The sequence below is a fragment of the Notechis scutatus genome, chromosome 2 (assembly GCF_049901735.1).
Source record: "Notechis scutatus isolate UNSWTSFEM ecotype Mainland chromosome 2, rNotScu1.2, whole genome shotgun sequence".
Lineage (NCBI taxonomy): Eukaryota > Metazoa > Chordata > Lepidosauria > Squamata > Elapidae > Notechis > Notechis scutatus.
In genome coordinates, this window is record NC_142010.1 from 45,201,582 (window position 1) to 45,223,895 (window position 22,314).

The 22,314-nt window shown below is 38.3% G+C and overlaps 1 protein-coding gene across 2 annotated transcripts in view; it reads right to left on the reverse strand.

Annotated features, from left to right (window-relative positions):
* Positions 1 to 450: 450 nt before the first annotated feature.
* SRGAP3 (SLIT-ROBO Rho GTPase activating protein 3) overlaps positions 451 to 22,314 on the reverse strand; it is a 216,734-nt gene continuing 194,870 nt past the window's right edge. For both annotated transcript variants that reach the window (XM_026678703.2, XM_026678710.2), the window contains exons 18-22: positions 19,936 to 20,015; positions 15,467 to 15,647; positions 10,371 to 10,520; positions 8,557 to 8,884; positions 451 to 1,154 (exon numbers count right to left, since the gene is read on the reverse strand). In XM_026678703.2, coding sequence (XP_026534488.1) covers positions 738 to 1,154; positions 8,557 to 8,884; positions 10,371 to 10,520; positions 15,467 to 15,647; positions 19,936 to 20,015 — 1,156 coding nt within the window. In that variant the 3' untranslated portion in view covers positions 451 to 737. The remainder of the gene's footprint in view (positions 1,155 to 8,556; positions 8,885 to 10,370; positions 10,521 to 15,466; positions 15,648 to 19,935; positions 20,016 to 22,314) is intronic.

The following is a 22,314-nucleotide window of genomic DNA, read 5'->3' on the forward strand; positions in this document are numbered from 1 at the left end:
AGTTGTGTTTCTTTTGTACACATGTAATACTGTGCTACAACATGAAGTACATACAAAACATCCTAGACTTCCCTTTTATATACGGGGAAGATTGTACCACTTTTTACTGTTTGCATCCATATCTGGAGTACTTCTTCAACCAGAAAATGACAATTTTCCATATTCCAATGAAGCAGTCCTTAAGAGATGAAGACAAAAATCCACCCATCTGTGAGAACCGAATTGATCATCATCACCAAACGAATTCAGTATTTCCAGGACAACTAGTGTTTCTTTTCATTTGTAACTCTAAAGCCTGATCGCACTGATATGAAAATTCAGTTCACAAACTGATTAATTGTCTATTGCTTGATGTATAGTTGCTGTGTAATTCACACACACAGGCAAAAACACACTCTAGCAGATACCTAAGGGTGAGGTAAGTCATTAAATTGTTACTGGGCTACATAAAGTTTCATATATATTTCTAGACAGACTTGAATATTCCAGTGGTAATTACATAAGATGACAATGGGTAGTACCAAATATTTTCAGCAATGTTGTTATCTATGCAAATCCTTAAACCACTTCTACAATCCCAAATATCGTCTTTTTTTTTTTTTTTACAAGAGTCACGTTTTCCCTGTCTTTTCTTCTAAGGATACCATTTGTACAATCATACTGCTTCCTTCTCAAAAGAAATGAAGATCAGAATGACCCATCATTTTCCAAGGAATTCTCCTTTGTGACAGAGATAGCTACATTGTGCCAGATTTATCTGAAGAAGTGTTAGGGAAGAGCTTTTCTGTGGGTGTCACCGCAGGACTCCCCATTCCTGAGCTGCTACTGCTACTTGATCGATGTTGGACAACAGGTCTGATGGGACGCATTGGTGGGGGCCTCAGCTGAGCTCCTGCAAGCCGGGCTGAGAGAGCAGGTTTAAATGTCGTCATCATTTCAGTGGTTGAGCTGCTGCTCCGCCTCATAGCTGCATCAGGGTCTCTGATCATGATAGTATGTAGGGGACTGGCAGGTTCAGAACTGACCGAACCAATTTGTGGGTTCTTCATTGGTTCAAGAGTGTCCAGGACAACATCGGGGGCTTGTTTCACAGTATTTTGCCTTTCCAGCTCACGCAGCTCATTCAGGGCTGTGCTCATGGTTTTTTCAATGTCCTGTAAACACAGAAATACAAACAGAATGTGACCATTCCTTGAATCAGATGATGATCTAGTTGTCAGCATTCCAGCCAACCTCCACTCCAACCAATAACTCCGAGAGAGACATTGCTCAAAAGTTCTCTTTTATTTGGATAGTAACTAGCACTAACTGGGGGAATTCCAAATCTGAAAATTCCAGGCTTCCTTGCAATAATCAAAACTACAAATCCAACCCCCTACACCCATCATCACATCATATGCCCCAATCATCATCCGTTCCAACTGAAGACTTCCTCTCACATATGTGGACAATAGCATGACCTTGAACTCCAAAAAGAATGTTATTTTGTCTAACTACATATACCCCAAGAACTTCCACCCTCCCACTTTCCCAGGCTTAAAATGTGGCAGCTTGGGAGCATCTGGTTTCAATATGGCTTCCAATGCTGACACTAGTTTCCTTTCTTATTTACTTTGGGCAGAAGGTTTGATAGAGATAACCATGAATAAGAACGATGACTCAGGAAAGAATTTCTTGGGACTGATGACAGTAATCAAGTCTCTGCTTGCCCATGAATTAAAGCATATAAATTCCATACTCATACAATGGTCTAGTGCACAGGTGTCAAACTTGCCGTGTCTCATAGTCATCACGTGATGTTTCGCAATGTTTTTTGTGCCCTGTGTGTGACACATCTGGCCCACGGGCCACCAGTTTGACACCCCAGTCTAGTGCACCCTCCTTTAGGCTGGTTCTCCAGCTATGAATTGTAAGAGCTGAAGCCCAAGAGACTTGAAGCGCAAAGGTTGGAAAGAGTTCCCTACACTGTGGCACACTGAGAATGTGAAAAGTTATTTTTGGATCCCATTCTGTAGGTAACTCACAAAATTTCTAAATAAAAATATGACATTTTAGATATAATCCAATTTAAAAAGAACACAGTAGAATTGATAAACAAGTAGATGCAATATCAAGCGAACGTGGTTAACATACCTGGAGGTTGCATTTCTGATTTCAAATGGATGTGAACTCTTTCAACTATAACTTAATTTCCACAATGCAATTCCACTTCTTTCAGTTTTGGTATGGCAAAATATCAGATCAGCCATTCTGTTTAAGACTGAGATGGTACTGCCACCTTTCTTATCTAATTAATATTTGGTGTCTCCTGATGGATCCTCTTTGGGTGGAAGGCATTTAGCTTGCTATGCATTTGCATCTTAGATGAAGCTATCTCTTCTATTTATTTATTATTTTATCAAATTTATATAGCCACCCATGTCACACAAGGTGACTCTCTGGATGGCATGCAATAAAACCCACAATTAGAGCAGAATATACAAATGAATTAAAGCAATTACATAATTAACATAAATAAAAAGAAGGTTGTGAGAGGGCAGATACAGATAACATCTGGCTATCTTCTACCAGGAAACCCCCAGGTTACTCATTCTGAGGGTTTTCCAGAAGACATATTGGTTGGCCTGATCTCATCTTGGGGAGGGAGGTATGTTCCAGAAGGCAGGTACTACAGCAGTACTACTCCTGGGTCCTGCCAGATGGAACTTCTGAGCAGACAGGCCTGCAACATGCCTCTCCCGGTAGAAGTACCAGGTAGAAGTAATTGGGGAGAGGTGTTCCCTGCCACTGGAGTCTAATAACTGCCAGTAAGAGGGGAAGAGGACAGGGGAGTGAAACACTGACAAAAGAAATGAGAGTGAGGAAGACATCAATAAATGAACAAGATAAAAACATGACAAATCTTTGCCAGGGTACCAGCTACGCTCCCTTTCTGAAGCATATGGCTATGGCTACAGCAATCTATGCATTAATCACATCCTATTTCAACGTCTACAAGGCACAGTAATTGGTTGCTGCCCTTGAAGAATCATAGGGGCTGCCCTTGTAGAGTGTCCAAAAACCACAGCTGGTACAAATTATTGGGAGCCAGATTGTTTTCATGTGTACATTTTATGAGCCATAGTACACCAATTTTAAATCAACTGCACTGGTGTCTAATTAGTTTCATTTATGAGTGATTTCCCCTTCCCGGTGCCTGCTGTGCTGCTTCATCATGGGAGGGGGCAGCTGTTCCTGAGAGGGATGAGTGAAGAATGCAGAGAGTGAATGCCCAGAGTGTAAATTCCCAGCAGGGTTGCCCATGGCATGAAGGTCATCCCAGCTGCCCAGTTAAAGCAAGCAGGAACCTCTATTGGGCAGCTGTAATATAGAAAGATGTCAGAGGCAGATGATCACTTCAGTGACAATGGCAAAGGCATCAATCCCCACTGCGCAGGAGAAGATAATGGGAAACCACTCCTGTAGTTTTACCAAGACAACCACATGGATAGAAAATATAAAATTACTGACAATATACTGCCAGATGATGCTACTGAGGAAAAAGATATTTCAGAGTACTAATGGTATTTAGGACATGGCAATGGCAAATCATTCTAAAAAAGCTTGGGAATTAAACTGCAGGGTTTTCTGTCCAGGCAGTCCCCAGGAGTCAAAACTGACTTGAAGATACAACAACAACAAATATTAATGTAGAAATAGGGATGAGTAGAATAGCATGGTCTGTGTTCCCAATAGGGTGATTTGTCAGACCACAACAGGAATACTATAATCTACTGTACATCCTATTCTAGAAATGAATAAAATACCCTTGATTCCAAAGAATACCAGAATTTCATGCAAATGAATCAATGGATGTTTTGCTGGCAACTAGGAAAAAATATTACTTTGTCATGCCTGCAATATCTTAGCTGCCATTTTGTAGACCACAAATCGAATAGATAGATGGATGGATACGATAGATAGATAGATAGATAGATAGATAGATAGATAGATAGATAGATAGATAGATAGATAGATAGATAGATGATAGATAGACAGACACAGATGATAGATATAATATATATATTTATATTTAAAGAAATATTTTGTGTGTGTGTGTGTGTTTTCCAAGCTTTTAGAAAACAATATATTTAACTATATACAGTATATATCTTATTAAAAAGAGAGACTTAGCTTTGACAGATGAACTTTGACAGCAATTGATGAATAATGGATTGCATCACTTTCAGCAGATAAAACCAACTTATAGTGCCTCTTTAAAAAAGTCAGACTTGAATTGTGAATAACACTGTTTGCTAAGAAAACTCCACTGTGCATAGATATATTGATGGCAATAGCTTTTTGTTATGTGATTCTTTTGTCTGTCCTCATTCTTCTGATATTTCGTTTCAGTGTGTGATGCCTAAATTGTAACATTGTGAATTTGTCCCACCTCTATTTGTTTTTGTACATCCTGATTCCTCTTATCTACCTTCAATTTATTCGAAAGAGACCTAAACATTTTACTTTTGCTTGTAAGAGACTTTTTTTAACCCTACTAATTATTCTGGCTAGACTTTATAATTAAAATACTGAAGTGATAGATTGCTTCTACCTTTTACGATCAATAATAAAGGAACAAGCAGTCAAGAAATATGCCATAGACTAGCATTTGTTAGAACAACAATGAAGAGCTTGGAAAAAACATTAAGATGCCATGATGGATTTATATCTAATAAAGACTGGGATAGTGCAAGTCATTGTATTCCCTGTGGCACTCTAGAGAAGTGAAAAGTGGACTTTGAAGAAGCAGGATAAGGGAGAATATTGATATGTTTTCAGGGGATGCCCTGGGAGATTATGGCCTTAAGGACGCCCAATTTAGGGTAGTGGATGATTTAAGAGGCTCCCAATTAATGGCTTGCGGACATTGGACTTGCAATATCTACGAGCCAGAGTTAACAAAACTTGCTCCCCTCTGATCTTCAGCCGATTTAACAATTACGGACTGAGGATGGCTTCCTATTTTTACACTCTAACCATTCCCAAGTATAGAAGAGTTTTCTCCCTAGCTCGCTTTAATGTCTTGCCCTCAGCACTACTGGATGGATGATTTAAGAGGCTCCCAATTAATGAGCAGCTATACGCCTGTGACAGAGCTGAGGTTGAAACTGTGGAGCATGTCCTTTTATATTGCCCTATGTATAACGCAGGCAGATCTAAGTTACTGTCTCTTCTTGAAACAGACCCTTCTAGACCCAATGTTAGTAATTTGTTCTTATATTGTCTAGGGGATGGCTCCTCATATACATCACTTCTCAGGTTTCCAAATTTTTTTAAAGAGCTGTAACCATCAGAGGAGAACGCTGTAATTCCCCTTAGTCAAGTTTTGGGTGACCAATTGTTCATGACTAATTTTCCCATGCTCTTCTTTTGTTGTACTTGTGTTTTGGTCTGTGACTGCAAATAAAGGATGATGATGATGATGATGATGATGATGATGATGATGATGATGATGATGATGATGATGATGATATGTTTTGAAGCTCAGTCTTGAAAAAGACTCCTAAGGATATTATGGACAGCCAAGGATACAAACAAATGGTTTGAACAATTCCTCGAGGCAAAAATGTCCAAGCTCAAATTACCATATTTTGGACACATTATGCAAATACTTATGTAGGTCTCTGAGGAAGGTGGAAAGAAAGAGAAGATGCCAACGACAAGCAGCAAGATAGATAGATTCAGTTATAGCAGAAAAGAACGCACTGTTGGAAAGCCCAAAAGATCAAGTTAGGAGCAAATAGTCGTGGAAGAAATGTATATCTGTATGAGATCGCTTAGAGTCAACACCAACTAGTTAGCATATAATAAGTCAATCATTCTGGTCATTATTTTCTTGTTCCATAGTTCACTTCTGAAGGCCAAAATGGAACTCCAAATGCAATGTATCATACATTTCTATAATAACATTACAGATTGGCAGTTTTATTTTGAATCCCCTTCCAAACTGTTCCTGCCATGGAACAGATATCTTTGCCCTGTGTTTTTTTTCATTTAACAGTAGTTACACACTTGGTTGACATTTACACCTACCTCAAATATCTCTTTCCTGAATAGTCTTTTCTAAATCAGAACCCGCAAATTCATGTGATATTTAACTTTGTGTATGTCACCATGAATCACTATTCTTATTTCTGTAATATTCATTAGAACAAAATACTCAGATACATTTTATATAATTTTGGGAAAGGTCATTGATATAGGACTGACATTTTTGAATAGTTTTATGACTCCATCTCTTGCTGAGAATGAAATGCTATCAACCTTAGCAGAATTTCTTTTCAAGACTATGCCTGATTCTGCACCCTGGAATAGTTGAATTCAGTGAAATACTATATGAGATTATGAATATCAGGTTGCACTCCAACATTTAATATCACTGAGAAACTATTAAATTTAACCAGGATAGTCTAATTCCAATCTTCCTAAGCCTTTTGGCCTCCAAAGAGTTGTCAATCAAAAGATACCCGGTTAGGGTTCATTAGGATGATCTGAAATTTGACTGTTCTCCAGGAATTATTACGCATTTAGACAGAAATGTACATGGAAGCTTTTTTTTCATATTTCTTTTCAATTATATTTTTGTTTGTTTTTCTCTATTGTTCACAATTCTTTACTAACCATTTCTAACTCTCCTTTTTTTCTTTAACATTATAGTGCTTTTCCTCCCTGATGTATATTTTTAGTACTTTTTCCTGCTGATTAATAAAAGGCTCTTTACCTCAGGTTTTATGACAAAGATAAGAAGTTGAAAGAATCATCCCTTTCTTTAGAGTTCTCACTACCTATTACAAAATTTTGAACTGGTCGATTTGTAATTGCTTTTCAGCTTGCTTCCCTGCCAACTTTAAAAGAAGCAGCCTACACAAACAATTACAAATTTTTGTTTAAACAGTTTTTAGAGCTTTGGACAGAGTCCTAGTCGTAGGCGTGAAATGCTTACTGCTGTGTAAATTAAATGGGGGGGAAAGGCTCCCTTTCCCCTATAAAAAGAAAATGGCAGTACTAAAACTAAATCCAATGATGTACAAATCACCAATGGCTTTATTTAAAAATGGAACACTGCTATCCATTAGGTTTTCTGTAATGGAAAGTGTCATAGTACTAAGCAAAAAAGCTAGGAAGTGACAGCATAACCACTCAATCAACAACCCACACAGAAAAAGTTGAAAGATGTCAGCCTGAAAATCAACAGGTCCACTAACCTTTGAGCAACCCATATAGCTAAAAGAAAAGAGACACTCAGCTGAACCTGCGCATATATAGCCATTTATTTTATGTTTATTCTATCTTCTAAAAGGTATACTTGCCATTTCAGATTTTTAAAAACCCTCAGCAAAGATTATAGCGGTCTTCCAATATTTGAGGGGCTGCCACAGGGAGGAAGGGGTCAAGCTATTTTCTAAAGCACCTGAAGGCCAGACAAGGAATAATGGATGGAAACTGAACAAGGAGAGATTTAACCTGGAAATAAGGAGAAACTTTCTGACCGTGAGAACAATCAACCAATGGAACAGCTTGCCCTATGGAAGTTGTGGGAGCACCATCAGTTGAGACTTTCAAGAAGAGATTAGACTGCCATTTGTCAGAAATGGTATAGAGTCTCCCGTTTGGGCAGCGGGTTGGACTAGATGACCTACAAGTTCCCTTCCAACTCTGATGATCTGTTATCTGTTATTATTTCTCCCTGCCATTTTTCCTCCTTGATATAAATCAGCAATCTTTTGATATACTGTATAAGGAAAATATTTTGAGCTGGAAAACCTTTTGACCTCAATAGATTTGCACAGCCTGTTGCTTGAGTTTTTTTCACATATGTGACAAATAGAGAGAATGTCCTTTGTGTTTAGCTCATTTCCAGATGGCTTCATGAAGATATTGTACTTTCTTCAGAGAGGTTGGGTTTTTTTTTTTAACTTCTCAGTCTAACCTATAGAACTGGCATTTTCTGATCCAAATCAGGGATCAAATCAGTCCATCCAAATATTAACCAGGTCCAATCCTGCTTGATCAACCAAGCTTCAGCTGGATACTACTACATAATCTTCACACACATACATACACATGCACCTAAGGGCTCACAGTTGCACAACAAAATTGATTTTCATCAGGACTACAAAAACAAAGCTTGAGCACATATTCTGTTCTTTCAACTCTCCCTGTCCCTCTAAAAAAATCTGTTTATTAGCAAGGTTCTGGGATGCAGAAGAAAAGTGAATGCAGGCATTAGAGAGATTACTCTTAACCAGGAGTATATTCTTAACGTCCTCTGAAGGCTGCAATTTTACTAGGCATGAAAAAAAAATACTTCTATTGTAAAAGACAGGGATGTACCATGAATAATAAAACATTTGATGTTGGAAAATTCTTGATGCACTTTATTTGACTTCAGAAACGAATAACCCTTAAACCAAGCCGTTATAGATTTAATTTTTTTAAAAAAATACAATACTAAATATCTGATGTATCTAAAATTTCTATAATATGCAGTTTCTACATAGCTCTTTCTCTTACCTCTGCCAGTGCTTCAGCTTCTAGTGATTTCTGATCTCCAAGACTACTATGCCGAGTTGAGCTACAAGTAGACCTCAGTTGATGGCCATCACTCAATGTCTTTCTATCTGGATAATTGATACTGCCAGCACTTCCAAACGTTGCCATCCTGCGTTTTTCTGGGCTTTCAATCCTACCTCTGTTCAATGGCAGCAGGTGAGGACTGCTAGGACAAGCTGCTGCTCGAGGAGGAGTATCTATTCCTGGACCAAATCCTCTTGGGGGACTGTGTGTGTCACCCCCACTTCGACGGCGAGGGATTGCTGCTCCATCAGATCTTAACCTGACCCTGGAAAATAAGACCAACATGCTTGTGAAATCGTTACTCCATATTTCCAAATTCAGCTGGATTGATAACTTCATAGAGCTATTCTAAAGAGGGAAATATAGTGACTGTCTTAAAATGTCAACTTGAAGAATCAAATTCCTGGCTCTTCCTAGGTGGGTATTACAGGGCTCTCTCCCTGTATATTTAATATCTGGATATTTGACATTGCTGGGATATCTTCTGTTAGTTTAAGGTCATCAATAAATAAGTGATGCATATTTCTTATCCTGACCTGTGCTGAATATATTTTTTTACTCACTAACTAGATCAGGGCTGTCAAACTCTTGGCCCACGGGCCAGATGCATCATGTGCTGGCTACACCCATGCCTGGTTTAGCAAAGGGGGGGAAAGTTCCAATATGTCATATGAAGATGCCATGATGACGTGAGTTTGACACCCCTGATCCAGACTGTTAGGGAATGGATGGGATGAAAGAAGCTTAGACTGATTTCCATTAAAATATGAGTTACTGTTTGACCAGAAACCATCTGGCTCATTATCAGGTTTGCTCCAGAGGAAGGAACACATCCTCTGAAGGAACAGATCTATGATCTGGGAATTATGTCTTCATGGCTTCTGCTTGTTCAGCAGATAAGACACCATGATCAGGGATGCCTTGACCCCACTCTGTCTTGGTGTTTTTTGAACAGAGATCCCTGATCACATAAGTCTTGCCCTTGTTACTTCCAGGCTGGATTCCTGCAATAACCTCCAAGGGTGATTGCCATTGAAGATAACTTGGAACTTCAGCTAGTATAAAATAGGATAGCTAATGACTGCAAGAGGTGGGAGCTATTTTAACAAAATTACACCCAGTATTGTGGGGCACTGCATTGGTAGCTTATTTTTTCCAGGTTTATTTCAAACCTTTGGTTATGACCTACAAATGCCTGCAGGGACTGGTACAAGCTACCTTTGGGACAGTCTGTTCTGAGAAGAATTCATGCTTTTATGATCTTCCATGATCCAATAAGAATGACGTGCCTCACATTCCTCCCCCTGAAGAAGTTACAATATGAGAGTGAAGGAGAAGAAAAGTCTGTTCAATGGCTGCTATAGTGTTATGCAATGGCTTGAACCCTGTGGCTAACTTCTAGCCTTTACAAAACAATGGATATTATAATTCTTAACTACATCTTTCCAGTGTAATGTTTTTGTGGATGCTAATAATTTAACAATTTCATGTTGTTGTAATTTTTAAAGTTATTTTTGTTGCTTCCACTATAATAAGCAACCTAAAGTCTACTTGATTTATAGTGGACACAGTGTAATAAATCAATATGCATACTTCTTCCAGTTTAAACTTGACACTAACTGTGTTAAGTCAGCTGATAATTTTTCCAAGGTCTATGTATTCAGGTTGTTTTGCCTGTAGCCAGAAAAGAATGGGGAAGAGAGATAATTGCATCCAAATAAGAATAAAGTGTTGGTTGTTTTTTTTTTTACCGTCCCATTACTCCTCCAAATCCATAGTCTGAAATATGATCTGTTGGAGACTGTATGTCATTCTTTGATGAGGCTTTATCATCCAACAGAGGTCCACTGCTTGCTTCACTATCTGCCTTCTGACTAAGGCTGTCGGAAAAGGCATCATCCCTATGAATAACAAAAATTTCTGTTAGGCTGAGCTTCATACTTAATGAGGGAAAAACTTGTTCATTAATTTGTGCCAACGGGTGGGTAAAATAGCAATGGATTTGCTGCGGTTAACCTGTATGATAAACAGTTAAAGGAACTAGGTTATGTCTAGCCTAATGAAGAGAAGGACTAGGGGTGACATGACAGCTGTCTTTCAATACTTGAAGGGCTGTGACAGAGAACAGGGGATCAACTTATTTTCCAAAGCAACAGAAGCTAGGACAAAAAGGAATGGGTGGATCTTGTTAAAAAGCGAGACCCAACCTGGAACTAAGAAGAAATTTCCTGACAGTGAAAACAATTAATCAATGGACAGCTTGCCTCCCAAAGTTGTGAGTGCTCCATCGCTGGAGGTTTTCAAGAAATCATTGGACACCCATTGTACAGGATGGTATAAGGTCTCCTGCCTTGGGTAGTGGGGGTGGACTAGAAGGCTCCCAAGGTCTCTTCCAGTTCTATGATTCTAGTTGATTATTTAGGGGTACTGAACTTCCAACACTGGAAGTTTTTAAGAAGTTGGATAACCATTTATCTGAAATGGTATAGGGATTCCTGCCTAAGCAGGGGGTTGGACTAGAAGACCTCCAAGGTCCCTTCCAACTCTGTTATTCTATTCTGTTCTGTTCTATTCTATTCTAGATATCAGAAAAGCTTAGGTTTCTACCTTGTTGCCTGCTCATATCTGAAAACTATACATAAATCCTCTGTACACAATATACAGGCCTAAACATACTTTCTTTTTCATCTCATGCATAAGTCTTCTCTTTTCTTATGGCTGGATGCCAATAAAGTTTACACACTGTGTCCTATAGGATTGGAGCATATAAATGCAGAGCTACCTGACTTATTCTTGTTGGAAGTTTTATCCCCCTCCTAGAAAAAATGAAATACTTTAGGATATATTAAAAAGGCAGAATATTTCCCCTAAAAGAAAAGTAGAAACTCAGTAGCAGAAACTCACCTCAGAAGCAGAAGCTCACCCCACTTTTGTTAATGGGTGGGCCATTAAGGCCTGGGCCAGAATATTCTACATAACAAAGCCCTCTACCCATCTCACCACAGGGCCTGAGAAGATTGCATCAGCCAGCACTCAGGTGAAGTCATGTGGTCCAAAGCCTACAAAGTTAGCTAAGACCCCCCACCCTTGGGAGTCTGACAGCCAATGGGATACATTTCTTTCACAGGAACAGGAAATACTAAGGTGTGGCCCAATAGAGGGTATAAAACTAAGGGTCTCTCTGCATCTTGCCCCTTTTTCTTTTACCCAACATCTTGAAGCATGTCATCTCCTTTTCACTTTGGAGCTCCAAGCCATATGGTCCTGTCCACCATTAAACCATCTTTCCAAGCAGTCACCATGTTTCCAGTGTCTTTCTTCCCCACTTGGAACTGAACCCAGAAGGATATTTCTTCCACCACTCTAATTTTACAACTGTTTATTGTAAAGTTTGATGTAATGGTTTTATCAGGCTAAGAACCAGGAGACAGTGAGTTCTTGTTCTGCCTTAGGCATAAAATCAACTGGAGGACCTTGTATCATTCACTTTCTCTCAGTCCTAGAAAGGAGGCAGTGGCCAGCCACTTCTGAAAAACTATTCCAAAAAACCAACAAGCACTTGTCCAGACGGTCTCTGATAACTAGAGATGTTTGAACAACAACAACAAAAAAATAGCTGTAAAGCATTTGTAAACATTTGGTTGGTATAAATGCTATTTTTTTCTCACAGGGTAGCAGTCAATATTTAGCACACGTCCCTAACTTATTGAGAAGACTATCTTTTGATAGGTGAACAGTAGCAGCTACTACCAGAATCTAATGGATCGGATTTAGAAAAAGAAAAGTCTTGTTCAGCCTGCATTTTTAAGGGAATTTTTTTTCCTTAGCTCTTTCAAAGAAAAGGCTTCCACCGCTGTCATTACACATATATTTTTCATATTTCAGTGAATGTTGCTTTTTCTTTAAAAAAGAAACTCAATTGGCTGCATCACACCAACAACACTGTTTCAAATGACAACATGGTTAGTTGTCAACAATGGAATTAGTTGTCAACAATGTGTCCACAGAGATCATCTGTTAACACAATCATTTGTTTGGGGGGAGGTCTAATGGTCAGCAAGTGATGAAATAGAAGACGAAATGATGTTGCAATGACGCATGTAGGACATGCTGGGGGTTGTGTTCTGACATCCTAAAACAGAGTTTGTCATTTCTCATCTTCACAGTTATTATCTTCACAGAAATTCTGAAGAGTAGAGATTGTATTTTGTCCTGAAGGCATGTTATATTTTACAGATAGAACAGAAATTTCTATTCCTAACCTCATTTCATTACCACTTGAGTATGTGGTCCTCACTGGTTACTCTAGATAGCAGAATATATCGGATTTGATGGCACTGGACCACAGTAATAATCTAGAAAATCTAGAAAAGACCTGGGCTTTACATTAAGTTCTAATTCGGTCACTTGGGAATAACAATGTCCATGAAGAATTTGGAAATGAAAACTACCCATTGTGATGCAAATTAAAAGAAATCTAAACTGGGGGTCTAGAATTCTTTTCAGTTCTATTTTGAGTAAGACAATTTAACTCCAAGGTTGGTTTTAATTTTGAGAACCGCTTCCACATTTATTACATTATATTATATATATATGAAAAGGCAAGGAAAAGACTTAAAGCAATATGTTCATTTGGTGGGCACTCTTCTCTTTGTAGTATAATTCTCAGTGCTATTTTTTTTATAATAATTATCTGATCTTACAAATATACTGTTCATAGTGTTGATAATACATACATTTCTACTGATTAGCTGGATACATTAAAATAAATCAGTAAAACCTCCAGTGAGAATATTATCTCTACCTCTAATCTTTTTTTCTTTCTTTTTCTCTTTCCTTCCTTCCATTCATTCATTCATTCATTTTTTGGTGAAGGCTAAGGGCAAGAGGGATGCCTCCAGGTCTGCACTAGCTTAAGGCACCTATTTTACCCTTAAAAATATTTACCAAACATTTATAATACATTTCCTCAAACCTTAGCTCTAACCACTCCAGTTAGTCTCCCTTTCCTCCTTCTGTCTGTTAGAAAAAGCAGAAACAACGATATTTTCCTTTATTACCAGGGGCAGTTACAACAGTAAAAAAAGTACATATTAAAACATTAAAAATAAAGGAAAAATATTAATTTATTAATCTGTATAGCTGCCCAGTCTCACTTGTTAAGATGGGCAGTCATACAAAATGAATAAATACATGAAAGTTGGCTACATCCATTTACTTTTAGAATGCTGTTGAAAGAAACCTAAGCACACTCTTCAAGTTGAAAACATTCTCTAATTTTACCTCCAATGTCATTTTTTTTTAAAAGACAAAGGTACAGGAAAGTAACTGCCTTTAGGATGATGCAGGCCTTGCTACTACAAGGGAGAGTACTACCTATTCAGAGTAGATGGCATTTAAATGGAAAGTATCTAAAAATTAATTATATCATTTTAAAAAATATTGAAGCTACAAAACAGTCACGTGACATATTGAAACTTTTGTCCCTTTGCTAAACGGGGCATGGGCGTGGCCAGTGCATAATGCATCCAGCCTATGGACTGGGAGTTTGATAGCCCTACGGTAGGGTAATTGTTTTCTCTATATTTTGTTAAATTCTATTTTCTGAGTAGGTTGATTTGTACAGTAAACCACTTGAAGTACACTCATGTTGTCACTAATTACTTTTATAACTTGCATGTATATTTGTCCCACTGTGCTTGTTGTTTTTTTCCAGGTAAAGCTCTCTGTACATAACATCAAATCATTTTAAATCCTCTTTTAACAAAACGCAATGTAGTGTATAACTTTGTTGCTTCTGCTGCTAGTCCTAATCTTTTATATTTGCATATCTATATACTACTAAAATTCTCAGGTCTGTTTGACTGAAACCTTCAATTGGGTGAAACTGGAAAGTATAGGGCAATAGTTATTGAACCAAGGTAACTCAACATGCTAATTGATAAGACTCCTGTTGGAATGAAATTTGAGGGAGTTGTGGTCGCTTCAGCATACCATGCCTTCTGACTATACTTCTCAGAAACCTGGAGGCGTAAGGGGAGATAGGACAGCCAAATCCCCACTCTCTTTGCCACTTCCGTCTGGCATCTGCACTCAGTTGAGTGTGATTGACCGCTTTGGAAAGGAAGCCAAAATTTGAAATCTCTTAAAAGTGGTGGGTGAGTGAGGGAAGGACAAGGGAACTACTCAAATATCTGATAGCAAGATAGGGCTCACTGGGTGCATTGGTGGTCAACAGATTTCCCTTTTCTTCATTGGAGGAAAGGAGTCCTTAGGACACAGGGTTGGTGAGGGGGGGGGAAATTTTCCTTGTGGTCCACAGCTCTCTTTGTTCTTCCCCCCAGGAAACTGTCAGGCAGTTCTGCAGGTCAACCAAGGAGGAGGAAGAGTGATTCATGAGCTCTTTGCCAGTTTCTCACAAGCAATGCCAATGGGGAAGCTCACTCCTATTCCCACTGCTTTTTTTTGGCTCACCCATAGTAACTCTGCTTCTCTGTTTAGGTAAGGAAATATTTCTGAAAGAATTACCCAATGGGTCACACTAATAGTTCAAGAAGTGAGATAGTTCTTTGCCTGAAATGCAGCTTATAGCAAAGAAACATGTAAATGTTGGGAAGAAAAGTAAGGAAAGAAGAAAATCAACATAAATAACAGCAATACCTCAAAACTCAGGCAAAACTCATAAACAATATACTAATTTCCCATTTTCCTTAGAAGACTAAAACTGTACTTCGTATAGCTAAATGTCTATTTAGCCTCCTGAAAAAGCACCTTTGTACTATGTATAGTTTTATATTTTTAGTGATTACAAATACAAATTGCTGTGCAATAAAAAAAAATTACTTACATGTCTTGTACTACAATATATTGATGTGGTATGAGACCATCTACGCCATTATGGCGACCTTCCCACCAGTCTTCAGATGCCCGATGGTACAAGAGAAGGGAAGCTCCTTTTCTGAAGGATAATTCACGTGGGGATCGTCCTGTATAGTCAAACTTGGCAATAGCTTCAATCTGTTCCACTTCTATAAAGTTGGGTGAACAGCAGTAAAGAAAGATCAAATTACAGAGAATTGATTAAAACTCACTATAGTTTGTCTAATGCAGTAAGGTATTCCTGGAATGGCATGAATGTTTCTTATCTAAATATATTTCTGTGAAGGATATTTTTGCTACTTTTCCTAGGAAACAGAATATTGTCACCTTAATGTTAAGGTACTACCTCGTAATTGAAGTGCAAGTGGGAAAGAAGGGAGGGGTAGTAGCTGACAGCTGGTATAAGATTCCTTACATGTTGATAAATTGAAGGGGGACGGGATCTTAGAGTCCCAGGAAATATGAAGTTAGCTTAAATCCCTCAGTAGACAAAGTGGTCAGTTGACCTCCACTTGGTGGCACACAATCAAATCAATAATCACTTCTGATGTAGCAAAAATGGGAGAAGCATACATATCCTGAGCAAGAATTGTCTTTCAAACTATTTCTTTTTAAAAGCTATAACTATTTCCAGCCAAAAGTAGCTTAAAAATAAAAATACCCAGGTTTATGAGTTTAACTTTATTGATGCCATGAGACCTAGCATCCAAAATATATCTCTATGAGTCTGAAGAGATTTATACAGGACTATCTAATGCTAGCAATAAACCGTTCTGTGTACTATGAAGCATCATCTTTTTAATAAACTCCTGGCTATCTGCCATTCAAACCAGAATGTTGAATAACATGAACCTTAATCAGATCCAGCAGAACTTTAATGTTCTTTTTCTGCTTAAAGGCAGAAAACAGCAGACTTCTTATGAAACAGATTTCATATGTTATAATCTTGGTACAGCAATACTGAGAAACAGCCCTCAGTCTAAATTAGCTGGTCCTCTACATTTTTTGCTAAAATGCTCTTTAACATCAGCTAGACATTATATGGGAATTGTAACCCTGAATGTATGAAGAGCAGCATTTGGGAAAGGTTATCTTACACCATCTGCCTTTGTGTGGTTCAAATGAAGCAACTTTTAGTAGTAATACTGTATATCGTCTTAAGATGACTTCCAAAAATATCCACACAATCTAGATAAAATATCTAATTCCCCCCCAGTACACTGGACCAGATATATGGAATTAGACTCAGAGAGGTTATATAAATTCTTAAAATAAAACAGCTCTTCCTCTCCATGCTTGTGTTTTGGTTAATCACCCAGAAACTCCAATCAAAACTATAAACATAACCACTCAGGCATAAAATTGCCGAAATAGAAGCTTGCTTGCTTCAACTTTTTCAGTCAAGAAAGGCTATTTGTCACCCACACTGAAAAATGAAGGTTGACATCACCCTGCTCCTTTCAAACATTCATCTTCAATTAGCTGACTTATCCTTTTCTCCCCTCATGCCCTTAGTTCCAATAAACAATTATGTCAATTTTCCCATAACTTGTACTGGTAAGGTACTGGATTTGGATATTTGCATCACTAAAGAGAAAGAATTAATGGAACTAAAAGCCATAAAAACAAATGAAACACAGGCATGCTAAGTTCAGGTAAAATACAGGGTTCTATAATAAGGTTCCCTAAATGGTAAAATAAGTCAACGTTTGTTTCTAGGCATATTACTTTATACTGATGTCAAATATACTTGTGTGGGTGGGGGATGTGATCAAGTAGCTATATTATGTGTGCAGATACAAAAAAAATGTGTTCTGAAAGTTAACATTCAAAAGTAAATGGACATAAATAGATATAAATATAACATGGAATGAGGAAATAGAACTGTATTCCTCAGAGCTTCGTCATTTAATCCTGTATAGATTTTTCAATTTAAAATTATTTTTGTGAGACAGGGAAAGATGTGTCAAAAATATTTAACTGATATATTATTATTCCCCATTCTTTTCAATCATGCAAGGGGAGATGACCTTACCCAGCAGTTTTAAAAAGTATTAAAAAGGAGGAAAGAGAAGGTAGAACCTGAGGCAACCCACAAAGCAAGGACCTAAGGGCTTTGCTACTCCAGCACTAACTGGAATTTGCCTTGGAGTAAGGAGGAGAACCACCATAAAATGGTGCTCTCTACTCTCAACCCCCCTCAACTAGTCAATGGGTTTGAAGCAGAGGTGGTATTCAGCAGGTTCTGACCAGTTCTGGAGAACCAGTAGTGGAAATTTTGAGTAGTTTGGAGAACCAGCAAATACCACCTCTGACTGGAGATTTTACAGTATCCTTCCCCTGCCACACCCACCAAGCCACATCCACAGAACCGGTAGTAAAAAATTTTTGAATCCCACCGCTGGTTTGAAGGCCACATTAAGAAGAGCCAGGATGGATACACCAAACCTATTTCAGGGTTACCACGGATCATGAACAAGTGCAGCCAAAGCCACCTCAGTGCTGCATCCCAGTTTGAACTCTGAGTGAAAAGGGTTTGGAAAATCAGCATTTTCCAGGAACCTTATAAACCAACCACCTTCTCAACATCCTTTCCTAAAAGAAAGTTGGAGACTGTAGAACAGGGGTGTCAAACTCGCAGCCCACGGGCCAGACATGTCACATGCTGACCCACCCCCGCCCGGTTTATCAAAGGGGGAAAAAGTCCTGATACATCACGTGACGACGCATGTTTGACACCCCTGCTCTAGAACAAATTATCCTGAACACTTGGATCCAAGGATGGATGAGCCAACTCCTCTTTCAAAGAGGTATTTACTACCACATGGACCTACCCAGATGTCCCCTCTCTCATAACTAACTGAGAGGGACATGAATCTAATGTACAGATGTCTCATCCCAACAATATATCCAATATGGCTGCCACGGTGGCCAAAAAGTTCTGTGCTATCTCTAACTCTGCCAATCTGATAAAGTTCCCCAAGACCGTAAGTCTGGGGAATGTCACCACCATGTTAGTATTATGCACACAACTCTTATGGTAATAATCTTCAATACCTTTATACAATCGTTCAAATAAATCCAGGAAACAAAGAAATAGACTGCACAATTAAGATATGTTTACCTTACCCTGTTTCTCCAACAATACGGCCTCCCCCAATAGGAAGTCCCAGCATGTTTTATAGGCATGAAATGAAATTAAGCCCCTCCCCCAAATTAAGGCCTATATTAAAACATGCAAAATGGGGGAATGGTGGGGGCTTGCCATTAGGAAGTACTTTTGTTGCACAGCCGATATGGTGCTGCCTGCGTTGACCCCGATACGAAGTGCCCCACCAACGCCGAGGTCAACATCCAAGCCATCGCTGCCCGCCCGCCCAAAGATGCAAGTGGGGGGATTGAGTCACCCCAAAAAGACAGCCTAGCCATTTTTTCGGGGCTCAAAAAAAAATAAGACCCGGCCTTATTATATGAGAAACACGGTAGTTAGTTTTCACTTGACCCAAAGTCAACCAAAAAATCTGACAAGGGTCATCAGTTTCAAAATGCAGTCAGTTATATCTTTCCCTACACTTAAAGGTTGCTTTTTATTCTTTTCCTCCTGGGAAACATATTATAAACTGGAAATATAAGTACAGGTTGTCCTTAACTTATGATCACAATTGAACCCCAAATTTATGCTGCTAAGTGAGAAATTTGTGACATGAATTTTACAATGTTTCTTGTCACATTTGTTAAGTGAATCACTGCAGTTGTTAAATTAGTACCACAGTTGTTAAGTTAATCTGGTTTCTCCGCTGACTTTGCTTGTCAGAAGGTTGCAAAAATTGATCACCTGACCCCAGGACACTGTAACCATCATAAATGTGAGTCAGTTCTCAAGCATCCAAATGAAAATCACGTGACCATGGAAATGCTGCAATGGTCATAAGTGTGAAAAATGGGCATAAGTTATTTTTTTCAGTGCCGTTGTAACTTTGAACAGTCACTAAATGAACTGTTGTAAATTGAGGACATACACACATTCATGTCCTTGATGCCCGAGACTTTTTTTTTCAAAGAACATTTTTCCATTTCCTTTTCTTACCATAAAACTGGAGCTAGGTAAAATAACAATCAAACACTTTCATGTCAAACAGAAAAATGGAATTTTAACTTATTAAGCAGGCTGTCAGAATAACTTCCATTTTGCCTTGGAATTCAATCATGACAACAGTGGGAATATCCCATCCCTACTTCAATCACACATATTTCAAGGAATTTTATTAATAGCTATTGGTAGTGTCAAACATAGAGAGACATCCTCTCCTGCAAATAGCCATATATGTTAATCTAGGGAAATTTGGTTAGTTATTAAATGCACGTTAAGCATTTCACAATGTAAATGTTGGTAGCTTTTTGTAGACACAATTACCCATGACTTGTTTCTACACTCACCATCATCGCTGGTGTGTGGCTCTGTGCCATTGTCATGATCTCCTTCCTCAATAGTGCCCGGTTCACTGTGTGGGCTGTCACTGGAATCAAAAGTGGAATAAATAAATGCACTGAGGTTTTTTTTAATGGGGATAAAAGGGAAAAGAGATATGGACTCCTTGCTAACAAGTAAATGCAGGAAACTTTACTTTCCTCTGAACAATTTCAGACTTTATTAAAAAAAAAAAACCTGCAATACCAGTCTGCATACCCATGAGAATGTTTTTATATATATATACTATACCATACATACATAGATACATACATACATATGTATAGTATTCAGCTTTGTTTGGGTATTTTCCCACGTCATTACACTACATTATATATTATACCCGAACAAAGCTGAATATCATACATATAAATACCCAAAACAAAAAAACAAACATATATATATATATATATATATATATATATATATATATATATATATATATATATATATATATATATATATATATATATATATATATATATATATATAACACACACACACACACACACACACACACACACACACACACACACACAGAGAGGGGGTGGGGTGGGGAGGGAGAGAGAGAGAGAGAGAGAGAGAGAGAGAGAGAGAGAGAGAGAGAGAGAATATTTTGGATGAATATGAATCCTACTAGGATTAGTTTGCAATACAATTTTATCTTCAGCAAATCTGCTACTACATTTCTGCTTCAACTGTATCTGCATTGTTGAATATCTTGCTGTTTACTGCTCCTCCTATCATTCTTTCTCCACATAGTAAGAGGAGCCCAATTAAGCAGTTTTCATTGTAACAACACAGCAACAACTTCAATGGCACTACCAGTAGCCAAATATAATGCCATCTTGCCCATTATGCCTCACTCGAAAAATGAAACAAACATTGGCATAGTTAGGTGAGTTCTGAAAATGCTAAACAGTCCTAAGCCACTGTTTGTGCTGTCATGACTTAGCTGCCATGGAAGGAAAATATTTTAAATTTTTCTCCCCAACTCTGGCAAGCTGAATGCCTTGTTGGAAAAATATATAGTTCTTTCTCAGAAATAAGCACATGCATGAAAGTTGAGTGATGTCTGACAGTAGTGGCACCTGATGGCAGCATCTATACAATGAAGTTTTGATCATGAAGAAAAGGGCTGTTGCAATGTTCAAAGTGATTGGTAAGAGCCCTTCATTAAACAGTTATGGATAGTAAAGGACAGGCATCCGTTTACTTGTTCTGCTCCAAGTGAATTAAAGAATTTCCCTCATCTTGTGGTAGAACTGGGCCTGGTTACCATGGAAAGGAACAAGTTGCCACGGCCATCCCATCATGGCCATCTCACCACAGCTATTTCACCACGGCCAAACCACCATGGCCATCTTGCCAAGGAACAATTCCATGTGGATAATTCAACACAATAAATGTTATCTGCCATTATTTCTTCAAGATTAATTCTATTGAAAAAAATGGAAATAATATCAAAACAAATAGTGGTGGACAGCATTTATCATGTTCAGTCATCCTGCATGAAATTGTCCAGGGTGAGTTGTCCCACGGTGAGTTAGCCAAGGCAAGTTGTCCCATGGCAAATTGGCTGTGACAAGATGACTGTGATGAGATGGCCACGGCAGGTTGGCTCTGGTGAAATGACCATGACAAGTTGGCCATTGCAAGTTGTCCTAGACCCTGATTTCTTATTGCCTTGTATTTTGTGCAGTGATTAAAAAGAGTTCTTTAAAAGTATAAGTACTAATTCAAACAAAAGTCTATATTAATTTTGGTGGAACTTGTTTATTCTTTGTTTATATATTTCTGTCTCATGGCAATAGGTCTAATGTATTTGTTCAAGGAATGAAAATTAGGATTGAAGGCATAATTCTACATTCTCCCATTATCCACAACTAAAGTACTAATTATGTAGCAGGAGACTGATTATCGATTAATGGGCCCATGCCAAGAAACTGACATAGTTATTGCCTGCTAGCCATATCCCCACCTTAGCGGATGGGAACATCTGTTTTGTGTTTGAGAAGAAATTTTAAGCTGACATAATAGGAAACACAGTCTTTGTGGACTTGTCCCATTTTATATAACAGATCTAATGGAAACAGACATACATTGATCTGTTCCTTAGATTTTAGTCTGTCACAAAAGCCTATTAAGAATGCATTGGTGCCTGGAAAGTAGGAGCTAGACAGCATGAGATGAACTGTCATTGCTATCATCACCATCTGCTCCTGCTGTTATTTGCTCCCATTCCTGCTAACAATTGTTTTAAGAAAAAACTACTTTGTGCTTTTTCACACAAAGTTTTACTACCATCCTAAGTGGCTTCTGTCACCAGTTAGGACTGCCTTTCTTTT